Below are 15,971 nucleotides of genomic sequence, written 5' to 3'. Positions count from 1 at the left end.
TAAGTAAACCTGGATCTATTTAAATAATCATTTTTCCTATGGTAAAAAGCAATACTGTTGTTCATAGCAACCTTGAGCCCTGATTTAGCTCTGTAGCACTGAGTAATTTCTGCCTGTCATTCAAACTTCTGACTCTCAGGACTCTTCCTAAAGAGCCTGCAACACATGGAGCCCCCTTGGGATAGACACTGCCCCTGCTCACACAGCACTCAGGGTGCCCAGTGGCTGTCAGCCATACACTGCACTGTCCCAACCAGGGCCAGAGACACACTTTCCCTCTATAGATGTTCTTTGGCTACTTCCACCAAACTAAGTCAGTTTTACCCTTTAAACACCCTAACAGACATCAGACGCCCATTAAGCCCTGCCTCATTTGCTTTATATGTAACATTAACTTCCTCTCTTTTGGTTGCCTGTAATAGCCTCGTAGATAAGGGTCTCCTCCATCATCAAGGAACTGGAGTTGTTCGCCTGAGGTAAAACAAAACATAAACACTACACCTGGTCCAGGGTCAAAGTACCCTGTGGTGCCCTGCAGAGAACACCAAACTCTGATCAGGAAAGTGAGGTAAACAAGAATGTATAAGGGGTTAGTTAATAGGAATGACATATACACAGCTACCTCACAATGTGAATTTGGTAACTGATGACATCCTCTGCTACACTGCAAACATCATGATAGAACAAACATGATTCCCTGGTCATCCTATCTTATTATTTTCTTGTATGGTTTTGTTCAGGCCCATTGAAGTGGCTACACATTTTACAGAGAAGATGGTCAAGTATTTGTGTCCAACCTACACTCTCTCTGGAGCATTGAATGGACCTGCATTTCTAACAAATTTTGAAACATAGCAGGAGCATCTCACCCCAGAGCTCTGAGATGTGTATTTCCATCAGTGGCCCAAGTCTCTGCCCCATGAAGCTATTATGTAAGATACCCTGACACCAACCTTGCCCCACCCCACAACTAAACACTAGATAATTCCTTTCCACTCTACCTGAGAAATGTCTTTCTATTTTTTGAAGTTGTTTTTTGAGGTGCCTAGAGGTTAATGGTTGCTACAACTTTTTGAGAGATCACTCCTTCTGTCATTTATATAGTTGAACTCTTTGCTTTTGTACCTATCATGTGCATGTTTAATAAGACTATTGTTTCCTCCTTCTTTGGGCTCATTTTGCTTCACAATCTTTCCCAGTTCTTTCATTTTCAACACTGCTGTATCATTTTGTGTGACAGTCCCAGATCCAATCTGATCTTTTCTTTCTAGAAAACAAATCCTACTCCCTAGTTCCAGGTCAACCCTTATTTCTAACTAGGAATAAAGCAAGAGCTTCCAAGGTCTCCATGATATGGATCTCCTTCTCTCAATTTTATTTCTGCATTGATACTACTGGAAAAGCAGTCTGTGTCACTTGACGTGGTACACAAATCTTGGGTGACTCTCTAACTCCCACTACACTCTTAAGCCTGACAAACAACTTATCCTCTCTAAGGCTGCCTTTCCAGCCTGGCTACTCTCAAGATCTGCTCTGCTGAGCTTTTTATGCAGGCCAGGACACACCCTGCCTCTGTATTCCCACATCACTACAAAGACTGTTCTTTACTAGGAATCACAGCCCAACTCAAATGTCCTCACCATCACCATCTAGCAAACTCTGATTATCCTTTAGGACCAAACAAAATTGTAACCCTTTGGTACAATCCTATTGGCTGCCAAACTCTCAGGGGTGACTAGGGAATACTTTTATCTAGCACACACTTGCAGCTCTGTACCACTGTGAGGATTTATTTAACTGTATCAATATGGGGCTCCTTATTTCTCTCTGTATTATCCATAATCCAAGGCTAGTGAGCAGAAGCATGACAGAGAAGTAGGAAGGGACAACATGTTTCCTGAAAGCCTGGCTATACTACAAGGAGACAAACATAACCCTCCTTCATTCTGGAGGTTTAAAAAACACCATATTTCTCTCAGAATCAGTCTGGTATTAGGAAGTTCCAGCCTTCCCCCTGCCCCAGGCAGCCTTGTCATGCTAGTGCTCCATTTGCAAATAAGATGGTGACAGAAGAGCAGCAGGCAGATAAGAGCCAGCCTCTTTTGTACTTGGCTGCCCCCGCACAAGGAACTCAGGCAGAAGATTCAAGAAAGAGCAATTACTAGACAGTTTTCGATCCCTACAGTAATTATTTCTATTTGAGTCATATCTATTTAAAGTCTGAAGTTGACTTCAAACAAATCTGCTTTGAACCCGAGACGCACTGCAATCCCTGAGCAGAGTGGGTACCACTGACTTTTAGATGACATCTCAAAATTTTCATAGAGGAGCAAGACCCAGTTAAGGCGGCTTCTTGAAACAGCCATTAATCAGAAGATATATCAGGTCAAAGAGTTGTTAGTTTCCAGAGGCTCTGGCCTTTACCACCAGGTGCTTGTGCAATGTTAGTAAGAAACAACATCACCCAGGTTGACAGAAACAATGGCCACCTACACAGGAACCACTGCCCAGTGCTTTAAACCACAGCACTAGGTGAATCTGTGAATCCTGAAAGATGGGCATAAACATATTTGTATGTCAATCCAGTCAATCCAGGAAAAACAGACTGCTTTGCTGTTGAAAATAAAGCCTCTATCAAATGACAGAGATGTCCTGGGCTAGCTTCTGCCTTTGAAGATGAACACAACTTGAAGTGGATAATGTACTGTCTTGCATCTGCTGATCACAGGCCACAAAGGATGCTCTGATGTAACACAGCACACATGAATCCATAGCACACAATTATTAAAAAAATACAGAATCTTTTCAACCTAACCCTAAATAAGCACATGCAATCTACCTGTTGTTATCATAAACACTAAGCTCAACCAAACTCTTCTTCCCATGATTCAAAGAGATACACTTATTGTAGTGGTTCTCAACCTGTGGGTCACGATCCCTTTGTGGGGTCTAACAATCCTTTCACAGGGGTCGCCTAAGACTGCCTTTATATCAGATGTTGACATTATGATTCCTACAGCCATGAACTAGAAACAAAAATAATGTTCTGGTTGGAGACACCACAACACGAGGAACTGTATTAAGGGATCACAGCATTAGGAAGGTTGAGAACCACTGCTCTTATTGGAACAAGTAAACTAAGGACTAAAAGAACAAAAAGAAAACAACACTCCCATTCTTGGGGGTCTGGTGTGATCCTTTCAGACCCTTATCTGCAAATGTAATAGAAATGTAATGCTGATTTTAAATTTTACATAAATGAGATCATATTATAGACACTTGCTAAGATTTGTTTCTGTTTCTTAATGAGCTCTCTCCTTTAAATACACAGACACCCCCTCTGTTGGAACTGCTTTAAGTATTTTTGCATCTGCATGGATGATCCTCCCTCCACTGCTTTGCCATTACCAACATCATGTCCATAAACTTCAGTGCACCCAAACACCTGCACACCTCTGTGTGTTTAAAATGATTAATTTTAATCATTTGGGAGTCTATCGGGAGGAATGTGACTGACAGTTTCTACAACTTGGGCTAAGGCCGAACACTCACATACACTCTGCCTGTTAGGTCTCTGTGTCCTAGGCACAGGGAAACACAGTGGCCATCAGACAAGAGAGGCAGAGGAGGAGGCAGCACCGAAGTATGTAAAAATGCATGATCTTCTTTTATGGGTCCAGTCTTCCAATGCCAACAAAAGGTGTGCAGAGTTCAATAAAAGAGTCACGGAACCTCCTGAGGGGATTAGAGGTTAGTAACTCTACAACAGAGGCCTTAGCAGCACCACCAAACCAGATACTGTGTATGCTGCTTCCTGGCAAGTGAGGAACTGTGACAGCAGCCCCAGTGCTGGAGGCCATAACACTAACCAGACCCTCCCTCCAGCACAAACTCCTGACATGAAGAAGTCATTCTTGACACAGCTCTGCTTTCCTATACCAATGAGCCATATGTGACCAAAGACATGGTTTCTCACTTCAGGCTGAAGCTTAGAATGTACACAGTTCTTTGTTCTTTGACAAGCATCTACAGCCCTCTGTGCCAGACTAAATTGTACACCATTGGAACCAAAGAAACTCCACAAAGGCAGTTGGCCACCCCCTGGTTCAAGCATGTTACATGGGCCAAAAAGACTTGGAACATCAAACAGAGGTTGGCAATAATAGGTAAAATTCATGTCTCACCAAGCGCACAATGTAGGCACTACAGAAATGGTAAGCAGCCTAAGAATTCTCTTTCCTTTGTACAGGGAAGTGAACATAGAGCAATGATTGAAGTCTGTGAGAAGAGGGGCTGGACTACATCAGAATTAGCTACATGCATGCTTTATCATACTGAACCACAGTGGGAAGGAGAGGAGCAATAGAGCATTCTTCCTAAACATTAAATATCATTTAAAACTGATTCTGGCTTGCTTCACATTTCAGAAGCCAACAAAACTTCTGCTCAAGAGAAATTCGGAGGGGCACAGGGCAGGAAGACCAAGGTTCCTACAAGGGTCCTCCTACCAGCCACAGACTCTAGCCCCATGGTTGAGGTGCAGGACTTGTCCAAGCAGATGCAGCGCCTCACTCATCCTGGGGAGTGTGTCCTCATAAAGAGGCATGTGAATTCAGAGAGCAGTAGAGACATGTAGATAACAGCCTGTGTGGAATAAACACAAGTAGCCAAGTAAAACAAAACCACAAAATTAGATACTGGACAAGGATAGCTCAAAAAGCATCTTTTAGTGTTAAAGAAAATAAAAACAGATTTGCTAAGAATAAACACCTGGGTAGGTATCACCGATGGCACATGCCTGTACTCCCAGCACTTGGGAGGCTGAGAAAGAATAGGGAATTTAAGCCAGCCTAGGCTTCATAGTGAGAGCCTATCACATAATGAAAGAATACATAAACGCCTACTTATGAAAATATGCTAGCTACTATTTAACTCATATATATTGAAAGAGTTCAAAACACAAAATCAAAAACATCTAAATCAAATTCCAGTTCATACAATCCACCTGCTAAACATATAGCATACATGTATGTAGATTTTCTTTTTCTACTGAATTCATCGATGAAAAATTATAATCTCTGACATGAAGAAATTGTGTGATAGAATGAGAAGACTTTTTAAGTATTTCTATTAATAGTGAAAAGTAGTTGTTTCCTGCAGGTGCTCTGTCAAACACATAGAACGAAAAATGAAACAAACTCAGAAATTTTTACATCAGAAAGACAGGGTTCTGTTTCTTTTCTCAGGGGAAGGGAAAAACCTTTCATTGTTCAATATTACTTCCTCAGCACTTACAAATCATATTGAGTTTATGATTAGAAAAATCACTTTTCACCTCTCCTCAATGCTGAAGACACCATGCTCGTGCTAGTCTCTCAAATAAGAAAACACTTCTTTTGTGTATGTGTGCTCATATATTTGTGTATATGCTGGTGCAATGTGCAGGCAAACATGGCTGTGAATGTCTGTAGAGGTCAGAGGACAACATCAGGTATTGTTCGTCAGGTGATGTCCACCATTATTTTTTCATTTCATTACTGCATTTATTACTTTCCATCTCAATCACAGCTTCCCCTCCTCCCTTTTCTTCTAGTCCCTCCCTCTCCCTTCCGCTCCGCCACCCCCTCCCATTCTCCTCAGAGAAGAGGAGGCCTCCCATGGATATCAGCCTCCCTTGGGATATCAAGTTGAGGTAGGACTTGGCACATCTTCCCCTATTGAGGTTGAACAAGGCAGCCCAGTTAGGGGAAAGGGACCCAAAGGTAGGCAAGAGTCAGAGACAGCCCCTGCTCTAGTTGTTAGGGGATGCACATGAGAGCCAAGCTGCACAGCTGTTACATATGTGTAGGGGCCCTATGTCCACCCCTGCTCTCTGATTAGTAGTTCAGATTCTGTGAGCCCCTATGGGCCCAAGTTAGATGATTTTGTAGGTTCTCTTGTAGTGTCCTTGACCTCTCTGGCTCCTTCAATCCTTCCTCCCCGTCTTCCACAAGATTCCCCAAGCTCCACCCAATGTTTGGCTGTAGGTCTCTGTATCTGTTTCCATCAGCTGCTGGGCGAAGTTTCTCAGAGGACAGTTATGCTAGGCTCCTGTCTGCAAGTATAGCAGAATATCAGTAATAGTATTGTGGGTTGCCTCTTTCTTATGAGATGGGTCTCAAGTTAGGTTGGTCACTGGTTTGCCATTCCCTTAATCTCTGCTCTATGTTTATTCCAGCATCTCTTGTAGGCAGAACAAATTTTGGGTTTAAAGTTTTGTGGGCATGTTGTTGTCCCCATCCCTCCATTGGAAGTCTTCAATGGGACAAAACAGCAGCCTAGAGAATAGGAAAAGATCTTCACCAACCTTACATCTGACAGACAACTGATAAGAACTCAAGCAATTAGACAACAAGAAATCAAATAACCCAATTAAAAAATGGCGTAAAGAGTTAAACAGAGAATTCTCAACAGAGAAATATCTAATGGCTGAGAAACACTTAAAGAAATGTTCAATGTCCTTAGTCATCAGGGTAATGCAAATCAAAACAACTCTGAGATTCCATCTTACACCCATCAGAATGTCCAAGATCAAAAACTCAAGTAAAAGTACATGCTGGTAAGGCTGTGGAGCAAAGGGAACACTTTTCCATTGCAGGTGGGAGTACAAACTTGCATAACCATATGATAATCAATTTTGTGGTTTCTCAGAAAATTGTGAAGGGTTCTGCTTCAAGACCCAGCTATACCACTCCTGGGCATATGCCCAAAAGATATTCCATGATGCCACAAGGACACTTGCTCAACTATGTTCATAGCAGCTTTATTCATAATATCCAGAAACCAGAAAACAACCTAGACTTCCCTCAACCAAAGAATGAATAAAGAAAATGTGGAACATTTACACCATAAAATACTACTCAGCTATTAAAACCAAGGACATCATGAAATTTGCAGGCAAATGGATGTAATAAGAAAATGTCCTGAGTGAGGTAACCCAGACCCAGAAAGACACACATAGTATGTACTTACTGATAAGTAGATATTAGCCATAAAGTACAGGATAACTATGCTACGATCCACAAACCCAAAGAAGCTAAATAACAGGAAGAATTTAAGGGAGGATGTTTAAATTTCATTCAAAGGGGAAATAAAATAGACATTGAAGGTGGAAGGAGGGAACTTGGTGGGAGAGGGGGTGGGGAGTATAATAGGAGAGATCAAGTGTGGGGTGGACTGAGAGAGAGAGAACTAGGAAAGAGAACCGAAATCAGTGGGGGAAAGGGGGGAAGCTCTAGGACCAGTCAGAAACCTAGGACCAGGGAAACTCCCAGGAATCTATGAGGGTGACCCTAGCTAAGACTCCTAACAGGGGATCTGGACCCTGAAATGTCCACCATTTTTTGAGACAAGGTCTCTCTTTGGCCTGGAGCTTGCCAAAAAAACTTGGCCTGCTGGTCAGTGTGCTCCAGATCTGTCTCTGCCTCCCCAGTGCTGGGATTACATGAAGGAACCATGACACTTGGTTCTAACATCAGTTCAGGGGGTCAAATTCAAGTCCTTTTGCAAGCATGTTATTGACTGCAGGCATTTACTATTGCTGAGACCCAGTAAGGAAACACTTCTTAATAAACACAAGCAATTCTCCAGCCACAACCCAAGCACAGAATCAGATGAAGAATTTTTATATCCTGAATACTGTAACTACAAGTCCAGAATTGTTTTTTTTTTTTAATTAATCTATGTATTGATGGTTTCTCCCTATAAATGCACTAGTAATGTGTATGTCAATGACTAACACCAAAGCACAGTACTAAATAGTTGTGTCCACGAGAAAGGCCCTTGCCTTTATAATGAGAAGATCTCAGGGTCTAACCCTGGTCAGGGTCTATTTTCTGATAGGTGGAGTCACCAAAATCAGTATGTTACAAAAAAGTAAAGATAATGCAGCCTGCTTGCTAGGCTTGGAAGTCTTGAAGGATCAGAGATCACAGTGAAGTATCTGGACCATGCAGAGGAGGTTACCTTCTGGGTCTCTCTTTCTTCTGGACACAACACCATACAGTGATTGTACGAGTTCCTGGTTACTGCTTAAGGCCCACATAGACTCATGTACAATGCAAACAACTCCAGATTCATGGATGAAGACAGAATTCACTCTTGGGTCTTTCAGCCTACTCCTCCTATTTGATTTGTCACTTACCTTGAGCCACAGTTCTTCTTTCACCAGGCTGTAATGACTGTGAATACTTATAAAATAATCAGAATATGATCTTGTTTGTGTATTAACGGGGGGTGGGGTGAGCATGCTTTCAGTTTCTTCAGTGCCTGTCACTGGCAAGGTGCATACTAGATGCTCAAGGAGCAAAAATGCCATTAGCTCCCAGCGTTCTGCAGAAGAGCTTCCTTGGAAAGGTATAAGACTTTGACCAAAAAATAAAATAAGACAAAATAGAAATTTGCTAAATGAAAAGGATAAAATAACAAGAGAGGGTAGTGAATATTATCAAAGTATGTTACAATCAGGCATGGAAATATCACAATAAAATCTATTAGTTTGTATAATTAATAGATGCTTAAAAAATAAAACTGTGCTGGTCCTGGGAAACAGGTACATTCACACACTGCTAGGGAGAGCTCAATAAGTACACCTGTTTCCTAATGTGGAAATATCTATAAACACTGCCACCAGAAGCATCAGCCCTGGCAACAAAGAACTGAGATAAGGAGCATGCTGGGATAAAAGTCTCTGGCCTAAAACAGAAGAACTAGCTTCTTATCAAACTATCTAAACCAGACTTGGGGACCTTGGGCTTTATACTTTTTTATTTTTTTGGAGTCAGGAAAGATCATCTGTAGGAACCCAATTCTGCTGGGCTTTGTCAGATAAAAGACAGTAGCTGGGCTGGGGGTGTGGCTCAGTGTCAGAGCACTTGCCTGCCATGTGTGAAGTAATGAATTTGATTTGCTTTCTAGCAACACACACACACACACACACACACACACACACACGGGGGAGGGGGGAAGCAGTAGGAACAGAAAGGGTATTATAGCTCCTTAGAATCCCAGAGTGAATTGGGTTACCTTAGTATGTAAGATCCCTAAGTTTATGTGCTGCTTTATTTTTGCATGTGAAATATGTGCCCATGTCTGTGCATGCATGTGTGTACAAGTGGAGCCCAGAGATCAATGTGGGATGTCTTAATAACTCTTCATCTTACTTTTTGAGACAGGGTCTCTAGTGAACCTGGAATTCACTGGTTCTGCTAAATTGACTGGTCAACAAGCCCAAGTATCCTCCTGTCTCTACCGCCCCAGTGTTGGGGTTACATGCGTGCTCTGCTGCACCTGGTATTTTTTAGGTGGATACTGGGGGGATCCCAAAGTCTTCACACTTGCAAAGTAAGTACTTTCCTGGCCAAGCCATCTCCTCGGCCCCTTTTTGTATGTTTTGCTCTGAGCCTGACATGGCTCCTAAGTTATTTTAGGGTTACCTCTTCAGAGGTAGGAGATGGAGAGGGAATATTAGAGTAGCAGTAAAGGCCTGTTAAGAAAAAAAAAATTGGTAAAGTACCAAACAGTTCAGCTTGTCCTGGCCAAGAAATCACTCCTAGGAAGGCAGGCTCACTTTAGAAACAGTCCTTTAATTTGATACCTTTCCTTCCCAGAATTCCCATCCCTAGCACAGTAGTTTACAGGGCCTCAGCCATACAGCTTTGTACAGCTTCTGAATTACTCGGGAAAGCCTGCTTCTCCTCTTCTGGCTGTGTGCTTGAAGCTGCTTTCCCTGACACTGGGTTTCCTTAATCTTTCTCTAAAGCTGTGGCTGCTTGTCTGCCTTGTGTCTGACTTCCGCTGCAGCACAATGGTATGGCTTTTTCCTTCTCTTTGCCATTCTCCTACTCTAGGCAGTTGCTGAGATTTGTAGAGTGCCTGCACTTGGTGATTTTTCTTTTAAACTCTTATAGAATTGTTTTTTAGTTTTGATAAGCAAGCAAGCAAGCAAGCAAGCAGGCAAGCAACCAACCAACCAAGCAACCAACCAAAGTGCTTTCATTCTGGAAAACCTACTCAGAAACTCTTCTGAGGAACAGTACTTGAAGCTCCAGGCTTCTTTTCCTTGACTGACTGTCTTATTCCATGCCTCAGAGGCCACACAAACCCCAAACACCTGGTTCCACTCAATGACCAAAGACAATGGCTCAGGCACTTTAGAGACCTGAGATCAGTGGCTTCCAGTGTTTCCCTCCAGGCATGTTGACAGGAGTATTAGACACTTGAAGCGTTACTCTGGAAACTTTCTCCAGAACCAAATAATGGCAAGTTACATGGAGTCCAGTTAAAATCTAAAAATCATGAGCTCCTTATTTGGTTGGAAAAGAAAATCTGTAATGTATAATGATTAAGCAGGTTTTCAACTGAGCTGTGTGGTGGATGCAGTTTAAGACACTGTGCTGGTCAGAAATTGTGACAGAAAACAGACCAGTACATTCTGAAAGGATGTATGCTCAATAGGTCCTAGAACAACAGAGTCTTACTTTCTCCCTATAGCAGACTCTCATAGCCATTCAAATAAAGCAATGAGGGAGGTACAATCTATACAAAGGCAGCTCGGGGGCAGAGTCTGGGCACTGTCTCTGGCCTTAACTTAGCAGATGCATAAGCATCCTTTGGTCACTCTGAGCACAAGACTGGAGCAAGTCATGTGTCACATCAACAAGCAAACACACAAGATCCTTGCTCAGAGAGACTGAAAACATGTCTACATTGCAACTTGTGAAATGTTTATCCTCCCAACCTAAGCAGGATTTTCACAGGAGCTCATGGCATACTAAACTCCCTAAATTTGTTTCCCCAAAGCACCACCTCGCATATGCATAGCAGCTCATCCTTCAGATAATTTTCAGATTCCCTCATCAATTCTTGAAGCATGTTCAATGATGTGACCACATGCTCTCACTGACCCTCTCTGGCATTAAAAGCTGGCCTAAAGATGCCAAAGTCTTGCACTCTTGATGGCAAGAACCTTGAGGTATTTACTGAGATAACCCAAGAAGTACCCACACCATAGAGCCCCATGTATGGCTCTCTGGCAGCTATGCTTCTAAAATCCTGCCTCGATGTTGTAGGACTAAAAGCCCTTGATTTGGGGAAGAGACCATATCCTTACTTCCTGTCCATCCCACAGAAAGGCTGCCCAGAGAAGCTAGGTGAACTTCAGAAACATGTATGACTTGGAGTTCTTAGAAAATGCAGTCTTAGCTCCTTCTTCTCCCACCCCTTCCTCTACCCTCAGGTAGGGCTCCTCCCTAAGCAGAGCATACACTCAGGCCATTTATGGAACCCTGCACACAAACCCACCCTTTATCCTCATTCCTGCCCCATTTCCCTTCAAGGATCGGGGCCAGCAGAACAGAGAGCTATGGAAGACCACACAGCAGTAACTTCCCTGCCTCCTCTTCACATTGGTTAGGCCATGGATTCTGGAGCTGAATGTGGAATTTCAGAGAGAAAATAGCTAACTGAAGTCCCTAAACATCTGGAATCCCAGTAAATTAATTGCCATGTACACATCACTCCACATTACTCTCTACACATGCAACTCAAGAGGCTGTTAGGCAGCTTTACAGGAACATATTAGCAAATCACCTATGACATAAAAATGAATGCAATAAGCTCGGCAATGTTAACTATGTTATGCTATATAAAACAGCAGTGTAACAAAGCATGAATTCCACATGAGCACTTATTATCAAGCTGAGGTAGTAAGAGTATACAGTGGCTATGACAGAACACTGAGGATTCTGAAAGCACAAGCTGTAAGATGATTGTGCTTGAGGAAAATATAAAGACTGTAACAAAGAGTGCTCAGTGCCTTCTCTCCCTCTCCCCATTTCTGTCTTCTCTTTGTAAAGGCAGAATTTGTCCCTATGGACAGAATACAATGTAGTGTGTTAAGAATGGAGCCCCACAGTCTGCCCACAACTCTGAGGTTCATGCACAAGGTGGCTTCTTTACACCTGGATTACAATCCTGGGTTGTAACCCCACCTGTTTCTTTCCAGTCCAGCCACAGCTCCTGTGTGTGACAGAGAGGCTGAGTGGCCTCACTCCTAACACTTCGAGACCTTGTATATAGATGGAAAGTAAGAGATGAAGAGCAGTGTTCATATGACAATGTTCCACTACAATTTGTGCATAATAGTAAGGCAGGCCCGGAGGATGAGGGTGGGAAGAACTGCCGTGCAATTTATTAAAATAGAGGAAACCTCAAGCCTCATCTTGTGATTTAAGAGAAAGTCAGTCATGACCACTTTGCAGTTTAACTTGTCTATATTTTAGACACAAACTATCATTAACAGATTAAACAATAGAATAATTATTTTCAAAGTAATGTTGGACTAAAAAAAAAAAAAACATGTAGTCTGTCATTCCCATTAGACTAAGGAAGGGCCCTGGCAATCACCCATGGAGACAGCAGAAGGAAGAGTGAGCCTCAGACTGGGAAGACAGAGTGAGAGATATCTGGATAGCAGTGATCATTTGCTGCAGACTTAACAGCTATTTCTCAGCCTCCATTTTACTATTTTAGCTTGTTTTGCACTGGCTAAAACCTGGAAGCTCCAAAGACCAAAGAAAACATACACACTCACACACACACACACACACTACCTATTCTTACATAAGATGACTTTCAATGAAAACAGGTTGAATCAGGATTCTTTCTTTCAGTACAAATACCCCTCCCTTCCCAACACCCCACCCTAAAATAGAAAAAAGATGTATCACAACCACACAGGCATTGTTTTCTAAAAAGAGGTTAACATGGGCTGTGTCACGACAGAAACAGAAATAGATTTTGCTCCTGACCAACAGCTCAAACCGTCCATTGGGGTAAAATTGAAGATGTTTTTGGAATTAGTGTGCAAGCAGACACACCCTGTGTACCTCCCAAACCTAAAACACTGCAGCTTTTTACTGATGGTGTCCATTCAGGCCAGGCCTGGGAAAAAACACAAGGGTGGCTTGCCTTCCTTTGTCCTTTACTCCTTAACATAAATGGTATTAGAACTTTTGTGGCAAACATCGTCAGGAAATGAGCAACCCAAATTCGTTAAGATCCTACAAAATCAGAAATAATTTGAAAGCAGCAATAGGTTTTACTTATTTAGCTCTTTTTCTCAAGTTCTAGGGATGGAACCTAGATCTTCATGTATGCTAGGCATCACCAAGATACCCTCAGTCTCATGTGTGTGTTTGTTTGTTCATTGGTTATACAGGGTCTCTGTCGGTAGCCTAAGCCAGGATGAAGTTCACTACACAGCCCAGGCTGTCCTTAAACTCAGAGCCATCTTTTTGCCTGAGTGCTGGGATTACTGGGATGAGCCACCACAAGGCTGTAAATTTCATTTTAAGTATCCTACATATTCAAAGGGAATTGCAAAATCAGTCAGTCTGTCTGTCTGTCTGTCTGTCTGTCTATCTATCTATCTATTGGCATTTAGAAAAAATAAAGATAAGCAAGCCATGCAGCAGGAGCACAGTAAAGGACAACCTCTCCATCAGGCCACAGCATATCTTCAAGTGAGCAGAGGTGTAAACTTAACTTGAATGTTCTCTCTTACCTCCAACATGGGCCTGGCACTGTCATGCACAGAAAGAATGTGTGTCACCTTGTTCCTGCTCAATTGTTCTGCATCTCTTGCATCTGCCATCAAACATAAGAGATGGACATCACTCGTATGGTCTAAGCAGAAAACAGCACATGACTTGTAGAATTTTTTCTTTATACTTCATAACTGACCATATCCAGAATAATCTAGATGGATGAAGGTAGGACTACTGTATTTATGTATTTTGCCTTAATTTACGTCTGACTGATACAACTTTTGAGTTCAAGCATTATACTCAGATTTTAAAAACAATGTACTTGGGAAAACTGCTAAAGAAATACAAGATGTTGTAGTGTAGTACACTAGTATATTTTTATATAAGTCACATAAAAGCATATATATATAAACTGTTACCTCTTACTGGAAGTAAAATCCCAGGACCCATTTGCTGAAGAAGACAGAGGAGTACAATAGATACTTCTCTCTTTGACAGAGAGAAAGCTTGAGATAGGACTATGGTTTATAATATCTATGTCCATGTTAGAGATAAAACAAACAATAATCCAGAACATTTTTTAGAAATTCCACATAGAATTATCAACTGGCTATTAAATTATCTTCATAAAAAAACTGACACCAAAATCATATTCTCTTCTAATGTTCCTACCTGTAGGATAGAAACTTTGGCTAACCTACTAAATAGCCCAGAAAGAAAGAAAAAGTCCCACTCTTCTAAGTCCTTGGCCTTGACCAAGTTCTTTAAAGGAATACAAGAGAAAAAGGACCAAAAGCAAGTATATGATGGTGTCTCTAGAGAATATCTGGTGACATGGGGAATTACCCAGGGCCTGCTGGGCAATGGGAAAATGGAGGTACCAAATTTAACTACTCTATAAACTCAATTTGTACAAACATGTACAGCCAGAACACATGTGGTGGGACAAGCAGTAAGCAGGCTTATTAAGATATAGAATAATGAGACAATGTCTATTCTTTGCAGTGCACGTGGGTGTGTGTCTAAGAGTTTATCATACACAACCACTCTGGGCAGCATGTCAGAAAGGCTAGTTCCTGGGTTCCAGTCTCATTCCATGTCTATGGTCAAACTATGTCATTTACATTCCCAACAAATCCTCAGAAAGAGCAAAAACTAAGAGATGATATTCTGAATAGTTTGCATTGTTGGGAAAGGCTTTAACTGCAATGTTAAAATACTTGTTTTTAATTTGAAGATCTCCTCATTGGTTCAGCCACCTAAATTCCACTTCAACCACTTCAAATTCCAGCTTGAAAAGCAGCTTTCTACTTACCACACAGTGGTCTCAGCCACCTCCTGGCACCACTATCAAAAGCTAGGGAAACAGAGCTTTGACTCATACTGTCCTGCGGAATGCAATGTAGAATGGCTCATGTGTATATGTCTGGATCCTCAGTTTAGTGTTACTGAAAGGTGGTGGATCCTCTGACAGGTGATTTTACATTCTATGGGCCATGTCCCTAAAGAGGACAATGGGACACTAGAGATGGTTTTAGTACAGAGGAGACACACTGGGGTTCTATGTGGATGCTGCATCACTTTGCACAAAGGACTTGATATTGGTTTTCAGTTTCTGTGAGGGATCCTGGAGCTAGCCAACAGCAGATATTGAGGGGCAATAAATTTACTGGGCTATTTTTTAACTGTTATTTAGTTTTATTGTGCTGTAATACACAACAGTGTCTCAGCCTTTGGCAATGGTCAAGTATGACTCCATACCATAAGAGTCACTCTTTTCAGAGTAGTGATACTCTGTTCTAACATGCACTCTGTCAGTGGTTTTTAGTACATTGAAAGTTGTGCAACTATAACCAAAATTAACTTAAAATTTTTCATTACCAATAAAATATATTTTCTAACAGCTTACCATTTTAAAATGTGGTTTGGTGAAAAAAACTGTACATCTGTGGATAAGGAGGCCCACTCTGCCAAACAAGACCCTGTGGGCTGCTGGGTCACTGGAGACACGGAAACAAGGCTTGGCCAGTGCTGCTGCTGCATCACAGTATGTCTGCATAGCTGCACTACCCTGAAATTACTCTCTCTCATGAAGCTCAGCCATGGACTTGAGCATGCAATCAATCATGCTCAATGATGAACTCCTTCATCAGTGATGTTGGATGATGACAGTAGACCTCTGGTACTTACTAACCTCAAATGACTGCGCATTCTAAATGAAAACCCATAACCACAGCCACTGTGGCAATGCACTGCACACATAGCTCACTAGCCACAAAAGATTGTAACTTTGAAATCAGATCTTCAAAGAGGTATTACCTGCACAGTGTCAGACATGTCTCAAACCCAAAGAGGCGCACATACCCAACCCACTGGGCTCTGGAG

General features: G+C 41.9%; 1 protein-coding gene across 2 annotated transcripts in view; it reads right to left on the bottom strand.

The window, feature by feature from the left end:
• Positions 1–15,971, bottom strand: part of Dusp22 (dual specificity phosphatase 22) — a 61,948-nt gene that overhangs the window by 35,188 nt on the left and 10,789 nt on the right. For both annotated transcript variants that reach the window (XM_055619098.1, XM_055619099.1), the window contains exon 3: positions 13,604–13,686. In XM_055619098.1, the coding sequence (XP_055475073.1) occupies positions 13,604–13,686 (83 nt within the window). The remainder of the gene's footprint in view (positions 1–13,603; positions 13,687–15,971) is intronic.

The sequence above is a fragment of the Psammomys obesus genome, unplaced genomic scaffold, assembly GCF_907164565.1.
Source record: "Psammomys obesus unplaced genomic scaffold, mPsaObe1.curated_primary_1811, whole genome shotgun sequence".
NCBI lineage: Eukaryota > Metazoa > Chordata > Mammalia > Rodentia > Muridae > Psammomys > Psammomys obesus.
This window is presented reverse-complemented; position numbering and strand designations above follow the sequence as displayed.